This window comes from Eucalyptus grandis, chromosome 2 (assembly GCF_016545825.1).
Source record: "Eucalyptus grandis isolate ANBG69807.140 chromosome 2, ASM1654582v1, whole genome shotgun sequence".
NCBI lineage: Eukaryota > Viridiplantae > Streptophyta > Magnoliopsida > Myrtales > Myrtaceae > Eucalyptus > Eucalyptus grandis.
In genome coordinates this window covers 14,657,463-14,676,700 of record NC_052613.1, presented here as the reverse complement: position 1 = coordinate 14,676,700, position 19,238 = coordinate 14,657,463, and the positions used below count along the sequence as shown (strand labels likewise).

The window sequence follows — 19,238 nt, the reverse complement described above, 5'->3', positions numbered from 1 at the left end:
ACAATAAAACAATGGGATAGATTAGGACTAGAAAATTTAACCTGAAAGTCAACACCCTTATGTACATCTGTAATGACTCAGTCATACATGTACATACACAAACCATACTAAAAAGGTTGGTTTCTACTCAATTAGATTCTACAGCAATAGACATCAGGATCCTACTCTGGATCATCCTTGGGGTTCTCCTTCAGATACTCCTCTTCGAGTTCTTTCTCCTCAGGGTTTTCCTCGTCAGGTTCCTCCTCCTTAAGCTCATCATCCGGGTCCTAAAATGGTTATTCAATAACCACTGAGACAATGTTTCAGCAAGTTCTACTCCCTAAGACCCGATTAGTAAACTAATACACATTCGGGCTGCCTATACACTACATAAGTCAGAGGACTTACCTTGGCCTCAGATTCCACCTGCATATTAGCACAAATCAATAGGCACCCAAACAATCACATCACAGATCGAAGCATCGATCAAATCGACCTAGTCGATTACACGCCAATAAGACCACTCACGGTCATTCCCATTCAATCAACCAATACACAAAATCAGATCAAAACAATGATCAATCGACCTAGTCGATTACATATCATTCGGACCATCTCTCGATCACATCAACACCATACTTTATAATCTCCATTCGGGTACTCAGTCACAGAGCCAGATGAATGCTCTCGGGCGTCTTTTTCGCCAAGGTAACGTACCAATTACCGATTATGATAACCTCCAGCAGTACACTTAGTCACAAAGCCTCATTAATGCTCTCGGGCGCTGCTTCCGCCAAGGTGACGTGTATAATGGACAACACTCGTGCGTTCTCTAAGGCGCCGTTTTCACCAGTGATATCCTCCATCACCGAACCACATATGTCCATACTGCTGCATGTAATAAACAGCACTCGTGCGTTCTTTAAGGCGCCGTTTTCACCAGTGATATCCTTTAATCACCGAACCACGTATGTCTCATTACATCGTTCCTGATTGGTTTCAGCCGAGAATTTCCCCAATTCACTTTTACAGTTCCCTCTGCTTTACAGTTCATTACAGCATTATCGATGCTAAATAATAATACTCGGCCATCAACCAATCAATCATTCAATTTCATTCAATTTGGGATAAATCACTAAAATTGCACAACCAAATCAATTCCACGCAATGTAGAACTCAAATAAATAAACAGACTGTACCACGACAATCAGCACGAAATTCTGGTCACCGGCCATCCCGGTTGAATTTCCTGAAAATAAATAATTAAATAATTAATTTCGAGAATTAAATAAATAAATACAATAAATTCAATTTAGCACAATATAAAGCTTAATTAAATAAACAGTCTACACCTTGATCATCAGCATAAAATCCCGGTCACTGGCCATCCCAGTTGAATTTCCGTGAAATAAATAATTAAATAATTAATTTCGAAAATTAATATTTAATTCCTAAACATTCCACCTAGGCCCTATTTGCTTAATTAACACCCGATAAGGGACGGGAAAAATCCCAAGAAGCATCCAATAAATACTATAGGCAATTCTCTATCTAATTACACTAATCACACAACTAATATGCAAAGCAATTAACTAATAATCACTAATCAATTCTAATCTAACCACCTAATTACACTTAGTTAACACTAATAAACCTTTAAGTATAATTAGTACACTAAGAAGGCATTAGTGAGTAAAACTCACTTGGTAAAGCGAAGATCGAAAACCGCGACGGCGGCCGAATTCCAAAATTTCGGCGGCAACGATAGACACTCGAGCCAGGCCTACAAGCCTCGCAAGCCCATAGCAAAAGCTGGCCTTGGGCCGAACTTGGGCCGACTTGCTTCATGGGCCCAAGATGGGCTGAACTTGCTGGGCCTCGTTGAAATACAAATGATGTTGGACTTGAAACTCGGGCTGAGATGGGCTTGAAACAAAACTGAACTGGCTTCAAGATATGGGCTGGACTTCAATTGCTTTGCTGGAAATTGGGCTTGGCCAATTAACTCACGTGGACTGGGCTGGGCTGCAGCTGAAGTAATTCGACTGGGCTTGAAATGGCCCTCAGCTGGACTGAATTTTACTGGGCCCAAATGACTGAAAGTGTTGGGCTAAGGGCACGCCGCTGGAGAAGACCGAAGACTGCTGGAGCTGGTGTCATGCGCGGGCTGGGCTGCTGCGGCTGGCCCACGAACTGGAGAAGCAGCTGCTAGCGTGCGTTGGAATCTTCGAGCTTCGCTGGCAACAAGGGGACGAGATGCAGCTTCGCTCGGTGGGGGATTTCTTCGGTCAATCTTCAGCGGTTTTCAGCTGGGTTTTGACCGGTGAAATGGACCGAAACGTGGCAGGGGAAGAGAGCTCGGTGGACGGTAGTTCTCGGTGGAACGTGCGGCTTCCTTCGGCGGTCTTCAACTCCGCTTGTTGAACGAAGTAGATAGAGAAGCTGGCAGATTGAAGAGGAATCACGGGCAGGCGTCGCTGACAGAAGCTGGAACGTCTGGTAGCAGCAACGTGGTCTGGCGCGGCCCGCGAAGGAATCATCAAGGAGGAAGTGAAGCAGCTGCGTTGGTGGTGACTCGGACGCGTGGAGGAGTCAACAACTCGCTGAGATAATCGCCGAGCTGACCGAGGCGTGGGCTGTTGTGGCTTCGCTGGGCTTCAACTGGCGTGGCAAGACCGAAGTGGAGCTGCAGCGTCGACGTGGAGATGGACGAAGGAAGCAGCTCGCTGGCGTTGGACTCGTTGAAGGTGCAAGGGACTTCGGTGGAACGACATGAAGAGAGAGGGATGCTTCGGTGGTGAGCAGGGATTAGTGGGGCTGAAGCGTGAGTGGGGAACAACTGGTTTTCGGTGGGGGATTGAACGAAGACGGGGCTGCAGAGAAAGTGAATTAAAAATGGGAGCAGCGAATGCAAAGAGAAAGAAAACAAGGCTGCAGGAAAAATTGATGGAGGGGATGGTCGCTCGAGAGAAAGGAGGGGGGAAAGTCGGCGAGTGAAACTTGCTCGAGAAGGTGGAAAGGAATGGATGAGGATGGACCCAAAGTCAAATAAAATATCTTCTTACATAAATGCTTGGTCCCCAATACTTTCCCACCAATTTTCCACCAATAAATCTAATATTGATGCCAAAATATGCTGCCCTTACCATAGATCCGAATTCTTCAATTTAAGCTTCAATTTATCCACCCAATCTCCAAATCGAAGTCCAATTTCGATGAAGATAAATCCCGTAGAATTTTCAGTAACTACCCAACACCCAAAGGCTTGGCTTGAAAGTCCAAACTCACTTAAATTCAATCCAAACGAATTTCTGTTAATTTTCCGCGATGTCCAAACGATTTTCCGTAAAAATCTCGGAATCTCCGAAAATTCTTCTGAGACTGATTCGACGTTCTTAAAATGACCTGTGACATGACAAAACTTCTAATTTCTGAAATCGAACTTAGACTGGCGGTTAATTTCACTCGGACGCGCTTTAGTGTGACCTAGACTACCGGGTAGTTTTCAGAACTTTTTTAGGACATATGACCCGTGGTCAATTTTCTTCGAGCCACGACGAACCCACTCGACACATTGACGATTCTCGATTGTCGTGAAAATCTCTAGGATTCAAATATAGACACATGGTACCAAAACAATAGTAAGATCAAATTAGTGCCAGTCAACGAGAGTTTTCCAATTTAGTGGAGTCACCCACGATCGGTCATACATCTCAGTCGAACCGATCTATCTTTGATCTTAATTCGATTTTTAACTGTGCCGTAAAGATCTCTAAAGATGAGCACGATCGAGAAATCGATTCATGGCCAAATTCTCAATCTATCTGCCTTAAAGTCCTTAATAGCGTACCCAACTAATTTAGTTAGCTTATGAGTGGCCAACTCAGAGAAAAATACTGTAGCCGCGTCGATGAAATGCCCAATTTAACCAATCGAAATCAGAGCCTGAAAATCAGGATGTCACATCGGCAAGCCCATGAATGAATAAAAAGCCTTCTACTCAGCCTCATTCGATTTTCTCCTCCTTTTTTTCTTTCTTTTCTTTTTTAAAAAATAAAATAAAATAAATAGAAATAAAAAAATATCATTAGTGATGCAAATATTCCTAATGCTAAAATGCAATGCAATTTAGTAAAAATTGTTTTTTTAATTTCGAATTTTTTTATTTTAATTTTTTTGTAATTTTTTTTTTGATAAATTTTAAAACTAGTGACGCAGATGCTCCTAATATCTATATGTGATGCAATTTTAATGAAATTTGTTTGTTAAGGGGTTAGAAATTAATCTTTAATTTTCTAATGTAATTAATAAACACTTAAACAAATCGCCAAAATTTAGGTGTCAACAACCCTAAACTATCATTTCTATAAAAATACGTGGCTCAACGACTCAAAAATCATCACTCACCGCTTGATTTTCCTAAAATTCTGAATTTGAGCCCTAAACCCGAAAAATACTTCAATTGGACGAAGGAGGGGCGCGATCACTTACCGGGCATCGTGTTACATAGTTGGGGCTTGGCGAGACGTCTGTGATGAGAATCCCCTCCCTTTCCTCCTCCTCCTCCTCCTCCTTCTTTCCGTTCATTTCTCTCCTCCCTTTTCTTTTCCTTCTGCCCAAACATGCCTCCTTCTTTTCCTTTTATCCCGTCTTCTTTTTCCTTTTTTTTTCCTTTTTTTTTTCCTTTTCTTTCTCTCTCTCTCTCTCGTTTTTCTTCCTCTCTCCTGAAGACTCTCGATCTCTCCTCCTCCTCCTTTTTCCTTCTCTTCTTTTCTTTTCTACTTGTGGGCCCTACTCTTTAAAGTAAGTCAAATATTACATTTTCTCTTCAAGTCCAACAACTACAGCTCACCAACTCAATCACCTCCGAGTGCATGCCTAGAGAAAGGTGATCGTGATTTGCAAAAATAGTAAATCAAAATCTAAAAATCAGTGTTAAACAGCTCTTGTACTGGAGTTGAACTGGACATTCTTCACATTCGGCGATTCCTGAAGCGAGATCGAAGCTAGCAGCTTCATTGTTGTTAAAAGGTGGACATCTTCGAACGTCAATTTTTTGCTGGTGCAATTGAGGTAAGAGTGATAAAACTCCTTTTAATAGTGTCTGATGAGGCAAGAGCATCTCGTGTCGAAATACATGATCAACAACGAAGATTTGGGGCCAGGATGCATTGCAAATCTGATTAGAATCAATGCTTGAATGATTTGGAGTTGATTATATTTAGATATTGTGGATCTGTGATTTCGAATTTGGATGAACATGTTTCTGTTAGGTCAGTTTTGAGCTCTTAACACGAGCTTCAAATCGGTAGGTTGCACACCCCAATTGAGCATCGTTTGACGCTCAGAAAACACCTCTAATGATTAACGATTCTGCAACAGTTTAGGTCTTTTTCAGTAATGATTCTATTTCGCCTTTTGACTTTGTTATTTTTGTGCTCACTTTTGTGATCATTTTTTGACAAAATTGTCTTCATAAGTTTTGTTCCAAATTGTCTCATACATCTTCTATAATTTTTTCATGATTTTTGGATGTGTTCAACTAGGTCAAAAATAACCCAACCTTTCCCCCTTTTCTCTCCTTGTGATGATGAGGAATTCAAGAGTGGCGAGATTGGGTCACAACAAGAATTATGAAGAATTGTTGCTCTTAATTGATATTTTTTTTTTTTCTGAAATATCAGCTTTTGTCATGTTTTCTCTTCCAAATATCTTTTTTTAGTGCCCTGGCCCATTGACTTGAATTCTCTCAACTGTGCTTGTTTTGCAGAATATCCCATTGTCAAAGATCTTTTCTGAAATTTCAGCGCTTGTTTTGTTTTATCTTTCAAAGATTTTTTTTAATGCCCTAGCCTCGTAACTTGAATTCTCTCAATTGTGTTTGTTTTGCATAATATCCCACTGTATATCTTTATTTGGCAAAATCTCTAAGGAGGATCAAATGCAAATGCTGTTGAGGTAGGCAAATGATGTGCTTTTGTTTTGTTTTTGTTTTTTTTTGTTTTTTTGGTAAAGATGATGTGCTTATGTTTATCTTCTGCAACTTGACAAAAGAAGACAAAAGGCTATTTATTTTGGTAGGTGTACCGATATGCTCAAAACTATTTCTTTTTTTTCTTTTTCTTTGGTGACACACTTCAAAAGATTCATCTATATCATGATGTCAATCATCGAGGTCTATATTCAAAGTCAAATGGAGAATCTTTCTTACTTTTTTTTTTGGTCGGAGGAGAATCTTTCTTACTTCCAACAACAACAGCTACTGTAAAGATGCACAAAATAGGATTTAAAACAAGTGTTTTCAAGTTGGTGAATGTGACAACTAAATTTGAATGAACCCTGCAGACTATAATTTATTTAAATGTGACTTCCTTGTCAAAGTTCATAGTTTATGTTCTTCTTCTATTTAAATTGCCACACCATCTCAAAGCGCATTTATCTTTTTCTCTGTTATCAAGGAAAGACAGAGATGTTCAATCAAGTAGACTATGCTCTGTCGGTTTGTTAAGTCATCATGAAACCCTCACTTTTGCCACAATGAATTTCGATTTAAGATTGAGAGAAGGCCATTCATCTAGTACCACTTGAAACCATTTATCTTGGGTAGGCAAGTCCTATCACTATAACCTCGCCAAGCTGCGAGAGCTCCAATTATGGACAAGGCAAGATGTAGGCACTATCATCGCTAGTGGGTTATCCTAGTGACCTCGCGTTGGGGGAATATCAGCTTGTACCAGGGGGAGTGAGAAGTGAAAAAGAATCAATTTGCGTCCTGCAAAGGCTCTGTCCTTTTCATTTAATCTCTTTCGCTTTTACTTCACTATCTAGTCATAATGTACAGTCCAGTCAAGTCACGGTCTTCTTGAGTTTTATGGTTTATTTACATGAACAAAGCACTTGTGGATAGAAAGCATCCTTGAAAGTCTTACCCTTTATTGAAACTTTTTGGTAGGTGATTCTCTTGGTCTTCCATGCCTTTATAGTTTTCTCTCTCCATTAACTCATTATCACTTGGCTTCACCACGACCTATGCTCATCCCTCGGCTCAACAGTGTTCTCCTCCTGCTCATTCGAACCTAGAGCTCATGCTCATCAGTGTTCTCCTCTTGCTCGTTCGGGAGCTCATGCTTGCTAGATCACTGTAATTGATCTAATCACATTCACTGGTCTACTCTAGGAAGTCTACTCGGAATAGGTAAGTAATATCTATCTATTTGCTCTTTTTTTTGTCCCCAAACTGATGCATCTAGAACTTCGCAACCTAAAGCATATGGTGATTTGACCCCCCCCCCCCAAAAAAAAAAACAAACGTCTTTGAATCCACATGGTCATCCTCATTGAAGGAGGAATTGGTAATCTTCTTATATCTTATGTAACAGCCTATATTGATCGCATACTCACCAATAAAGCAAAAAATTAAAAAAATAAAAAATTAAAAAGCATTGAAATCACAAGGATACGAACAACATATGGATGCGAAAAATGTCAACAGAACACTAATATGCACTGAAGTTTTGACAAACATAGGCGTGTGCTCTAAGTCGGTCATCTATAGAAAATTCAAATTTTATCCTATGTTTTGGATGCCCACAAGAAAAGTCTCGATATGAAGAAAAAGGAGAACAATTGACGAACAATTGACGAAACAAGTATCTGTGGACAAAAGCTATTTTATTTTGATTTGTCTAACCTTGGTGTGCATTCCTCAAAAGTCTTGGTCTTTTTTATGTTTTTTTTGGCAAATGAACGTGTTAATCTTCCTAGACTTCATAGTTTTCTCTCTCATTTACTCATTTTTACCTCACTTCAACATAACACCCTTGTTGTTCTCTACAGTGACTGATTCAACCATGACAATTGGAGAGATCATTTTGGGTTCCTTTATGGGTTCCTTCTTTCAGGTCCTATTCGGCAAGTTGACTTCTCTCACATTAGTCTATGCACAACATGAAGGAACTAGCACTGCTCTCCTCAAGGAGTGGAATGAGATGCTAGGCATAATCAATGCAGTGATGACTGATGCAGAAGACAAGCAACACAGTGTTAACCCTCTAGTGAAGCTGTGGCTAGATGATGTTAGGGACTTGGCCTATGATATGGAAGACTTGATTGATGAGTTAGCGATCAAAGTCACTCAGGTTAAGTTGGAGGCAGAATCCAACACAAGCAAAGGTCTGGAAAAATGGAAGTTCTCTTTCTTTGGCCGAGATAAATCCTTCGGATCGAATCCAAACCTGGGCTCGCTCATGTCTGAAACCAAGGTACAAGAGATTAGTGGCAGGTTGAAAGTGATTGTCACTAGGAAGGCTCATCTAAGCTTAAGAGAGAATGTTGTGGACAGATCCAACTACACAAACAAAAAAGACCTAACCACTTCTTTGCCAGAGCCTCAGTTTTATGGTAGAGAGAAGGAAGAAGCACAAATACTCAAACTATTGATCAGTGAAGTTGAAAATTCCGATGCCATGTTGAGCATAATCCCCATAGTTGGGATGGGTGGTGTTGGAAAAACGGCCTTGGCTCAACAGTTGTATAATGATGTCAGAGTATATAGCTATTTTGAGAAGAGAGTGTGGGTTTGTGTGTCAAATGTTTTTGATGTTCTTCACATAACAAAGACTATTTTGCAGTCAATCACTGGGTTGTCATGCCAGGGTGAAGATCTTAACGGGCTTCAAGTTAAGTTGAAGGGCAAACTATCTGGGAAGAAGTTTCTTGTGGTTTTAGATGATATATGGAATGAGAAATATGAAAAATGGACTGCCCTTTTAAAGCCATTTGAAGCAGGGGCTAAGGGGAGTAAGATCATCATCACAACTCGCAACCTTTCTGTTGTTTCCATAACTAGAGCATCACCCTATCATTTGAAGGAATTGTCCCTTGATAATTGTACAAGCTTATTAGCCTTTCATGCACTTGGAGCAACAAATTTTGAGAGCCATCCGGATTTTAAAACAATAGGTAAGAAAATAGCTGAAAGATGTAAAGGTTTACCTTTGGCGGCGAAGATGCTAGGCGGTGCCCTACGTAATAAAAGGAATCCCAATGAATGGGAAGATACCTTAAATAACAGAATATGGGATCTTCCGATGGCAGAGAATGATGAGGTTCTCCCTATCTTGAACTTGAGTTATGTCCATCTTCCTTGCCATTTGAAGAGATGTTTTGCTTATTGTGCAGTATTTCCCAAGGATTACGAAATTGAGAGAGATGAGCTGGTACTCTTATGGATAGCCGAGGGCTTTTTAGATAGACAAAAAGTAAAGGGGAATAATTTCAGATTAGGACGAAATTACTTTGATGAGTTAGTATCCAGATCATTTCTTCAACAATCAAGTGTTGACAAATCTAAGTTTTCAATGCATGATCTTTTGAATGATTTAGCAAAGTCAATTGCAGGAAGTGCATACTTTAGCTCTGGGGAGTCTCACTTGGTAGCTAATGAAGAAGATACATCTCTTGGGAAAATTCGTTATGCATCATTCATCTCATCGCATTTTGCTACATCAAAATGCTTAAGAGAATATCACCGAATGAAGGTACTAAGAACTTTAATGCTATTGCATAATGGATTTAGAGGGGACACTTTCTCTATTTCCAACAAGGTGCTACATGACTTGCTAACGGAATTGAAGTACTTGAGGGTGCTCTCAATATGTCATTGTGACATCGTAGAGTTACCGAATTGCATTGGTGATCTAAAACATCTTAGATATCTCAATTTCTCGTACACTGATATCAAAAGGCTACCTGAATCAATTGTCAGCTTGTGCAAATTACAAGTTTTGATCTTAAGAGGTTGTCAAAAACTTTCAAAGTTGCCTCAAGGCATCACAAAATTGGTCGGTTTACAGTTTCTTGATGTTAGAGATATGAGGAGTCTTAAAGAGATGCCGTTGGGTATCGGTAATTTAAAAAATCTTATTATCTTGTCCAAGTTTATGGTACGACCAGAGAAAGGGTCACGGTTAGAGGAGTTAAAGAATTTGCCACATCTTCAAGGAGAATTATTCATATCAGAATTGCAAAAGGTGGAAAAGGTTGGAGATGCAATTGATGCTAATTTGCATCAAAAGCAAGGCCTTACCAAGTTATCCTTTCATTGGGATGAAAATTTAAAAAATCTCCATAATCATGAGCGGGAAGCACAAGTGCTTGACTTTCTACGACCTCACATTGATCTTGAAAATCTTAATATTTTGAACTATGGTGGTGCAAAATTCCCATCATGGTTAAGTGGTCCATCCTATTCTAAGATAGTGTCTTTGTGCTTGCGGGGTTGTCCTAATGTTATATCACTTCCCCCGCTTGGACAACTACCTTCACTGAAGGAATTATCTCTTGAAGGTCTACACGCAATAAGAATGATAGGCTCTGAATTTTATGGAGATAAAATGCCTTTCTCATCCTTAACAACTTTGAAGTTGAAAGAGATGTTGGCATGGAAGAATTGGTCTCCTTATGTTGGGGGCCCAAAAGAAGAAGTCTCATTCTCCTGTCTTCAACATCTTGTTGTCCAGAGCTGTCCTTCATTAATCAGGACATTACCTCGTCAACTTGATTGTCTCATAAAACTTGAAATCCATTCATGTCCACAATTGCATCATTCAATGAATGAGGTTTGTTTTCCATCTCTCCGTGAGTTATACCTTGAGGATTGTAACAAGGAAATCTTAAAGAGCTTGGTCAACCTAACTTCTTTGACCATTCTCAAAATTGAAAATCTTGCCGAGCTTGTTTGCTTTGATCATGTGTTTATGAGGTGCTTGGTCAAGCTAAAGGAGCTTCATGTAGGATGGTGTGACAAGCTTACATACTTGTGGCAAGATGAAAATATAATGCTAAATCTTACTTGCCTTCAAGAATTAGCTATTGAAAGCTGCCCTCGATTCACATCTTTTGTGACAGGAGAAGGAGAAATAGAGCTACCGTGCAACTTTGAAAGGATGGAATTGAGTAATTGCATAAGTTTAGAAAAGCTTCCAAGCAAGATGCACACATTCAAACATTTGATCATTAGGAGGTGTCCAAAAATCTTGGGACCAACCATTCCTCTAGATGACCCTAATAGCAATAACTCAAAACTTGAGTATCTGCGGATTGTAAATTGCGATTCTCTCATATCTTTTTTGTTTGCCAACGATAGACTTACTGCTTTGAAGAAACTTTGTATTTATGAGTGCAAGGGAGTGGAGTCAGTGGAAAAGATCACTATAGAATCACTCAAAGAAATGACAATTGATGGCTGTCCAAATCTAGGAAGCCTACCACAGTGCCTTCACACGCTCTCCCATCTCGCTCATTTGGATATAAGTAATTGTCCAGCATTGGAGATAGAGAAATTCCCTTCCCTTCCCATCACCCTATCGTGTCTTATAATTAGTAATTGTCCGAAGATAAAGTTTCTACCAAATCAGTGGCATCATCTTACAGCCCTTGAGACGCTATTCATCGAGGATTGCCAAAATATCAAATGCTTCCCCAAAGGAGGTTTGCCTCCCAATTTGCATCGCCTTTTAATAAGAGGGTGCAAGAATCTGAAGCAGCCAATGAAAGAATGGGGCTTACAACTACTCACATCCCTTCAGTGTATGTTAATTGACTTTTGCATGGGAGGAGAGGGAGAGAAGGTATGGTTTCCTTCAGAGGACGGGGATGCGTGGAGTCTTCTCTTTCCTTCCTCTATAATGTATCTTCGCATTTGCAATATGTGGAATGTTGAAAGACTATCAAGCGGTCTTCTCAACCATCTCTCCTCTCTCAAACATTTATGGATTGACTCTTGCCCGAAGCTGAGGTACTTGCCAGAGGATGGCCTCCCTCCCTCCCTCCAAGAATTGTACATAGAGAAATGTGATATTCTGAAAGATAGATGCTCAAAACTCATTGGCGACTATTGGCCCCTAATCCAAGAGATCCCTCTCATCGAGATAGATTGGGTGCGGATCCAATGAATTGATTCTTCCATGCACCGCCAATTTTCTCCGATTAAGGGTAAGTTTTTGGTTTTGAAGGCATCAATTTTTATTCTGCCTCCTCTATTCGATGTGTAATGCAAATTGATATTTTGTCATGGAGATATTTCCCATGAATTTCCAAAAACAACCCACTAAGGTCAACGAATGACAATTCGTTGGGGTTTTTTTTGTCCAGCAAACAAACTCAGTACTCATCCATTACTTCCAATTTTGACAACACGTCCTCTTCCTAGTATGCAAAGCTACCCAATGGGCATAAACATTTGCTTTGCACGAAATACGACTACAATTTAGAGCTGACAATTGATCTTTAGCTGCTTGAATCCCAGCAAGAGCTTCCTTTAGTCTTTAGTTGTACTGCTTGCGAAATTTGATAATATCCTTGGATACCATAGCTACATATATCTCCACTACAACCTTGGGCCAGCTTCTCTTTTGCCACTGCAATGCTCTTTCCAACAAAAAGTAATTCAGCCTCCTCTGCAAATCTAACTTGCACCACCACACCCCTGCAAGGTAACCATGTCCCCTACCTAATTTCTGGCCACAGTGCATGTTGTTAGTTTGTTCGTAAAACATAGAAAAAGTGCTTTAGTAAATAGTTTGTTTCTTAAAGACAATGTATTCATGCTTCAAGTCCAATTCCATCTTCCCAACAATCCCAGCAACAGCATGTTTCGTTTCTTTAATGTCAGACCCATTGCAGTTGATATTCACAGAACCTAGCTTAGGTTTTACTACACGCCCTGCCTTTCATCCACCCAATGATGACATAGCTCTCTTATATTCTTGCAGGCAACACACTGCAAAAGAGTTTTTCTTATATGTATTACTGATGGTCTCAGGATCTGGTGATCTATGGTTAAAAGTTGCTGCATTCGGAGCTTTCCAGTTACTTCAGGTGATGGCAATCATTCTTAAGAGTTATCAGCCTGCACTAATCATTTGATCTCATGACCTCACATTCGTAGAATATCAAGCCTGAACCGATAAGTCACCATCACTGGTGATTAGTGGTCTCCCATACATGTGTGCTAACATAATCATAAGAATTATTCAGTGAAAACAAAATCATCCAAAGGGTCACTAATTGCTGAGAAAAGGAAAGCGAAGGATCCTAGCTCTTGTCTTGTCTATTCATTTTGTGTTGCTGTTGGGTGGGTATGCATATAATTCTTTTTGTTTGGATCACTCTCATAGTTGTTCATTATGCATGGAAGTAATTTCTATTCAGGACTAATTAATCGTCCTCTTCCAGGATTTTGGATAAGAAATATGAAAAATGTGGAAGAACCATCAATAGCGGAGGACATAAGATGCGTGGAGCCTCCTATTTCCTTCCTCTCTAACCTCTCCTTGGATGAAAGATATGAGGAACATGAAAAGACTATCAAGTGGGCTTTGCAAGCATCTCTCCTCTCTCAAACAGTCATATATTTTACAGTTGCCGGATGTTGAGGTACTTGACAGAGGACAGCTTCCATCCCTCCCTCCATGTATTCCACATAATTCAATGAGAGATTCTGAAAGATCGATGCTCAAAACTCTGCGGCGACTGTTGGCACCTCATCCAAGAAATCCCACTCATCGTAATTGATCGAGTTTGGATTCAATAAGAAGATATCTCTCCAATGTCTAATCTTTGTTCTCAAAACAAATATTACGTACATGGACTTGCTCTCAGTGCAGGAATTATAATGCATGGATGTGCCTGTCTTTATTGATGATATATCTTGAACTTTGTTTCATGCCCAAAAATTGCCTATCTTTCCACTTATGAAAATGCACTATGCTTTGCGTGAGAATCATGAAGAATTGTTGCTCTTGTATTGATATTTTTCTGCAATATCAGCGTTTGTTGTATCTTCTCTTCCAAATATCTTTTTCTTAGGCCCTAGCTCATTGACCTGATGTCTCTCAACTGTGCTTGCTTTGCAGAATATCCCACTGTCTTCTGCATTTGGCAAAATCTCTCCCGGTGATCAAATGCAAACATTGTTGAGGTAGGCAACTGATGTGCTTACGTTCATCTTTTGCAACTTGACAAAAGAAAAACAAAAAGCTACTAATTTTGGTAGTTGTACTAATATGCTCTATACTTTTTTATTTTATTTTTGGTGACATTCTCTAAAAGATTTATCTGTATCACGATGTCAATTCTCGAGGTCTACATTCAAAGTCAAACGAAGCAGCTTTCGTACCTCCAACAACAGCAGCGACTGAAGAGATGCAAAAAATGGGGTTTTCGAGTTGGCAGATTACAATCCATTTCAATCTGATTTCCTTGTCGAAGTTAACAGTTCATCTTTATTCTATTTAACTTCCCACGTCATCTCAGAGAACATTTTCTTTTTCTTTGTCGCGAAGGAAAGACCGAGAGGAGCAATCAAGGAGACTATGCTCTGTTACCATTTTGAGTAATTGTAAAAGTTTCACGTCTGCCTTGAAATATTTCAGATCGCGAGAAGGTCATCGTCCAATACCATCTCGGGTAGCCAAGTCTCTTCATCCAATACCAAGCTGCCAGAGCTCCCATCACGGGCAAGGCAAGATATAGGCACTACCATCACTAATGGATTATCATCGTGACCTCGCGTTTGTGGAATATCAGTTTGTACCGTCGGGCCACTGTCGCTGGTGTTCAGTGGTCCCCTATAGTTCTGCGTTAACAAAATCATGAAGTCTATTTAGGATTAGCAAAATCATCAAAACAGTTTCATTTTTACATGCAATAATTGACTTGAACATGCATGTTTCGAGAACACCTAAATGCCTCTTACCAATAAACCGCTCTAAGAAAAACATCTGAAGGAAATGTTGCCTATGAAGGTGACTATAAGGAGCGGTACTGATGGCAACGGCTTGGCAGTGGCCGTGGGACGGTGGTGCGCTCTCCCGCCCCATTCTCGCTTCTTCTTCTTCCTTTTTGCTTTTTTAAGTTCTTGCTGTTTTTTCTTTTTATTTTTCTCTTTGCTTTTTTTTTTTCTTTTGTTGAACTTAAATTTGAAAAGATACATGAAATCCAGACATTATTCATTAGACAAGTACAAGAGAGATTATTGAATAAAAATCACGGTACAATTAAGCAAGAAAAGAGTAGGACAAAAATTATAGTAACAGTAAATTTTTAAGCGTGGCATGTAATGCATGGGGAAATTCTACTAGTAATGGAAAAACAAAGGCATTCCCATAGGGATGAAAGAGGAAGGATGTGAGAAGTGATGTAACAATGTCAATTTGCATCCTGCAAACTCTATCTTTTTCATTTGCTCTCTTTCGCTTCTGCTTCACTTTATAGACAAACAGGTACATGATGTCCAATAAAGTCTTGGCCTTCTTGAGTTTATGGTTTATCTGCATGAACAAAGTACTTGTGGACAGAAAGCATCCTTGACAGTCTTGGTCTCTGTTTAAAGTCTTTGGTAGGTGAAAGTCTTGGTCTTCCGGGACTTTAAAGTTGTCTATCTCCATCAACTCATTATCACTTTGCTTCAACATAACCCTTGATTGACTCTACGGTTATTGATTCACCCTTAGAGGGCAAGCATATCTTCATAAATTTTTTTATCTTACCAATGTTTTGTTGGTTTTTTATTTTATTTTGAGTATAGTCTTTCACATGGTATCCATAGCGCTAAAAATTTGCAACAAAATGGGCAGGAATGATCTGTTGAAGGGTGCTGAAGCAATTGTTGATGATCGTGGAGCGCTTGATAGGAGAATTGCGGTCCTTTGAAAAGAAAAAGTTAATCAAATCATTTGCTTGATGATTAGTTGGTGATATATGAATTGTTTACTATTTACAGAGTAAAATTAAGGAAATTGCTTCATGGATTCATTTGTGTACCCGACTATTTTCCTTGTTTAACCCAAATCATGTGTTTCTACTCTCATTATCGAACGGTCAAAGTTAGTTGTCTTTGATGACTTACAGATATATAATTGAATGTAAGATGCCATTGTTAGGTGGATTGTCTACATTTATTTCAATTGGTGCAAGTTGCACAAAGATGCTTATATGTTAGTCCTATTAATTGTGGTCAACTTCATTCATCACTAGACAAGAACAAGGGTCTGGCATCGCCAACTAACAGTGTACAATCTACTAGATATACTCTAGGCATCACACTTGTGAATGGTAAAATCATGGAAGGGACCATGATTCTACTATCATGCGGTTTTCGATCATCAACTATTACTTCAGCACCCTTCAATAGATCATTGGTCAGTCCTCCTTGATGAGCCCTATCAATTATTACTTTCCCTTTCCTAAAAGTTATCAATTAAAAAAACAGAAGATTTAATCTAAAATCTTTTAAGATATGAACCCAATTAATGAGGTCAATTAATTATGAGATATGAAATTATATTAGATTACTAATATTCATACACGTGCTACGCACGGACGAAGACACTGCGCACATATTTTCAGATTACATGTAAATTAAAATTAGGAATTGGAATAAAATGAACTATTTCTGTGGTTGATTGTTTCCAAATATTACTTAAACCTTAGAACTCAACTTGGCATACTTGAACCAAATGTATTTCCCCACAACAAAAAGAAAATCGTCAAATGCGCTAATCTAATTTGGTCCCAAGAACGCGTCATTAGCACTTCAATACTTTTGACATGTGTATATAACTTTACAACTGGTTTAATGTTTTTCTTTTCATTGAGTAGCTTTTTGGGGTAGAGCCTAATGTTTTTGCAGTGCATACCTATGGTTTCTGTGTTCGAACTGGGACACCGACGCTCATAAAGAAAATTCTCATAATAGATCTTTAGATCTTTTGAGACATCAATTTTAAAGTTTCTTTTTGACTAATCCTGTGCCCCTCTTGGCAGGCTCCATCGTTAACATATTGGCAAAACTTCTTTTGGTGCTTTGCAATCAATTCATTAGGAAAAAAAAAACTTGTTTTAAAAATGACCTTGAAATTTTTAACGCAACAATTAATGGACATTATCTTTCTTTTAATAATAGAAGAGTTATTTTGAGGCATATTCCAAACTCCGGGATATAATCTACCTACATTTTTCGTTAGAATTTGAATCCATCATTTGTTTCAATACACCTCCATATCCCATATTCGAAGCATCGGTGTTTACAAGCATAAAGGTGTACATAAGGTTTTAAGACTCTGAAACATCCTAAGAATCTCTGCAATAGAATTTTTTGCTTTTCAATATCACCAGGAAAGTTATTTGCAAAGTCTATAGCTTTATTAATAGGTTTAATAGTGTTTTGACATATATCGAGTCCTAAAAATCTTGCTTTAGTTTACAATAATTTCATACTTGGTGCTAAAAATACTAATCTATCATACTTAATAAAAAAAAATTGAAATGCTTAAAATGCTTCTATATGTTTTGAATATATATATATATATATATATATATATATCATCTATATATACTATTGAAAAAGGGATACTATTCTCAAATATATCATTAACATGCCGTTCGCGGCAAAAAACATAGCGAAGGCTGTCTCTTATTTATCGTCTGCATGAATTTTGAATCCTGATCTTTTTTTCTTTTTTCTTTTTTTCGGTTGGTGAATACTGATTTAACTTGCAGGAGATTTGGAGCTTGGAGCTTACCGGGCCTTGGATTCAAGCGTGGGGGACTGTTTCACAGCCCAATCACACCTGTTTGTCAACGACTGCAAAAGAAGAGGTGAAGATAATTATTTTGCACCTTACTAGCAAATATTTGAAATTTGTGAAAGCTTTTGTTCGGATATTTTCAACAGCAGCTTTTGTTCCACCAGAAGGAGATTAATATATCATTCATGCGAATAGCCATCGTCGAAAATAAAAACATTGTAATGATAAGGACGGGTGGGTCCAAGATAAGAGCACTTCTCTAAGACAATTCGTCTTTTCTGTCATCGCGTCTAGTGCCCATCTCCTGTCTTCATCCCTTTAACTGTTCGATACGTGCTCGTTGTCCACCGAATGCTCAGACCTTAAGAGATTTTGCACGCTACCACGGTCGGTCGCCACCATCGTCATTCACGTCATCCCTATGCCTCTGCTTTAAATCTCAGCTGTCTCACTCTCAGACGATCACCTCTCTCCTTCATCCGCTTTTCTCCACCTCCTTGCCCTCGCTGTCGAGGACAGATGAACTCCGTCGATGATGGCACTGGAGCACAGTGGCCAATGATGACTTCGCTAGAGACGACAATCGAGGCTATGATGGAGTCGTAGGAGCTACAAGAATAATCTTAAACATTGGACGAGGGAAAGATGTTAAATGAACTCGAAGTGTGTGAGTTCAGCTCACATCCACTATTGGGAGGTAGACTCCATATGAAATCCAACTTTTGACGGTGCTTGTGAGAAATTGTGAATCCTAAAAATTCATTCTTTATGGTGTAAATATCAAGTTAGGTCGGTTATTAAGTAAATAAAGGTAATTGACTCTGATGGTTGGTGTGACTAGTTGTGCCAGCTGCGACGGTGGTGGTAGCGTTGGAATGAGTAGTCCCAGCAGTGGTGCTAACAACAATGGTGTGGTAGTAGCTGTAAGATCAGTGGCACTCGCTCCTGCATTTTTTTTTTTAAATCTTTTTAGCTTTTCATTTTTCATTTTTTATTATTTTAATGAAATTCAAAAGATACATGAAAATCTATACATAATTTTAACATAGAAGGAAAATAGAGACAAAATGAATGTAAAATCACATAGATTCAACGTGAAAAGAGTTGGACGAAAATTATAGTACTTTTAATTTTAAGTAAGAAAGTAGCAATGGATGATTATTGGCATAATATTTCTTTCAAACAAAATAAAAATTAGATCTAATGTAACGCATGGAAATTCAACAATTAATAGGAAAAAGATGTTCACATATGGAAGTAGAGACATGTGAAAAGTGAAACAACAAACTCCAATTTGCGTGTCGCAAATTGTTGGTCTTCCCGAAATCTCTTAAGTTTCTTTCCCTTTAGCGCTTTTTCACTTTCGCTTCACTTTCCAAACAAAAAAGCACATGATATCTAATAAAGTATGTGGAAATATTCTTTAAATATTATGAAACAAGCACTCATGGACAAAAAGTATTTTCTTCAGATTTGTCTAACCTCATATGCACAACTAGACCCGTCAAATGGGTAGATTAGGTTTGGTTTGGGTCGAGTCGAAAATGGGTCGACCCATATTTGACCAATTTAACCTATTTTGACTCATATTCATGTAGTATAAATCAAGTAACCTATATCAGACCCGACCTATACCCGATCTGATATGTATTGCTAAAACCTATT

At 38.8% G+C, this 19,238-nt stretch overlaps 2 protein-coding genes and 1 long non-coding RNA gene across 3 annotated transcripts; 2 read left to right on the top strand and 1 right to left on the bottom strand.

Moving 5' to 3' along the window:
* LOC104422683 lies at nt 1-3,089 on the bottom strand. The gene is made up of 3 exons (XM_039306182.1): nt 1,686-3,089; nt 1,182-1,231; nt 1-269 (listed from the first exon to the last, which is right to left on the bottom strand). The coding sequence occupies exons 1-3, from the start codon at nt 1,828-1,830 to the stop codon at nt 162-164; spliced, it is 303 nt and encodes a 100-aa protein (XP_039162116.1). The 5' UTR covers nt 1,831-3,089; the 3' UTR covers nt 1-161.
* A 4,743-nt stretch (nt 3,090-7,832) lies between these two features.
* On the top strand, nt 7,833-12,909 carry LOC104434513 (putative disease resistance RPP13-like protein 1). Its single transcript, XM_039306808.1, has 2 exons — nt 7,833-9,888; nt 12,806-12,909. The coding sequence occupies exons 1-2, from the start codon at nt 7,833-7,835 to the stop codon at nt 12,907-12,909; spliced, it is 2,160 nt and encodes a 719-aa protein (XP_039162742.1).
* A 316-nt stretch (nt 12,910-13,225) lies between these two features.
* LOC104422689 lies at nt 13,226-14,347 on the top strand. The gene is made up of 3 exons (XR_721235.3): nt 13,226-13,419; nt 13,899-13,963; nt 14,095-14,347. It is a non-coding gene; the product is annotated as an uncharacterized LOC104422689 (long non-coding RNA).
* Nucleotides 14,348-19,238: the final 4,891 nt, after the last annotated feature.

Excerpts from the sequence above, each read along its gene's own strand:
- LOC104422683 (XM_039306182.1), bottom strand. The coding sequence starts at position 1,830 with ATGAAGCAAGTCGGCCCAAGTTCGGCCCAAGGCCAGCTTTTGCTATGG. Across the intron at positions 1,232-1,685 it reads TTCGATCTTCGCTTTACCAA|GAAATTCAACCGGGATGGCC; the intron begins GTGAGTTTTACT and ends ATTTATTTTCAG. Across the intron at positions 270-1,181 it reads ATTTCGTGCTGATTGTCGTG|GACCCGGATGATGAGCTTAA; the intron begins GTACAGTCTGTT and ends TAACCATTTTAG.
- LOC104434513 (XM_039306808.1), top strand. The coding sequence starts at position 7,833 with ATGACAATTGGAGAGATCATTTTGGGTTCCTTTATGGGTTCCTTCTTT. Across the intron at positions 9,889-12,805 it reads AGAGATGCCGTTGGGTATCG|GATCTGGTGATCTATGGTTA; the intron begins GTAATTTAAAAA and ends TGATGGTCTCAG.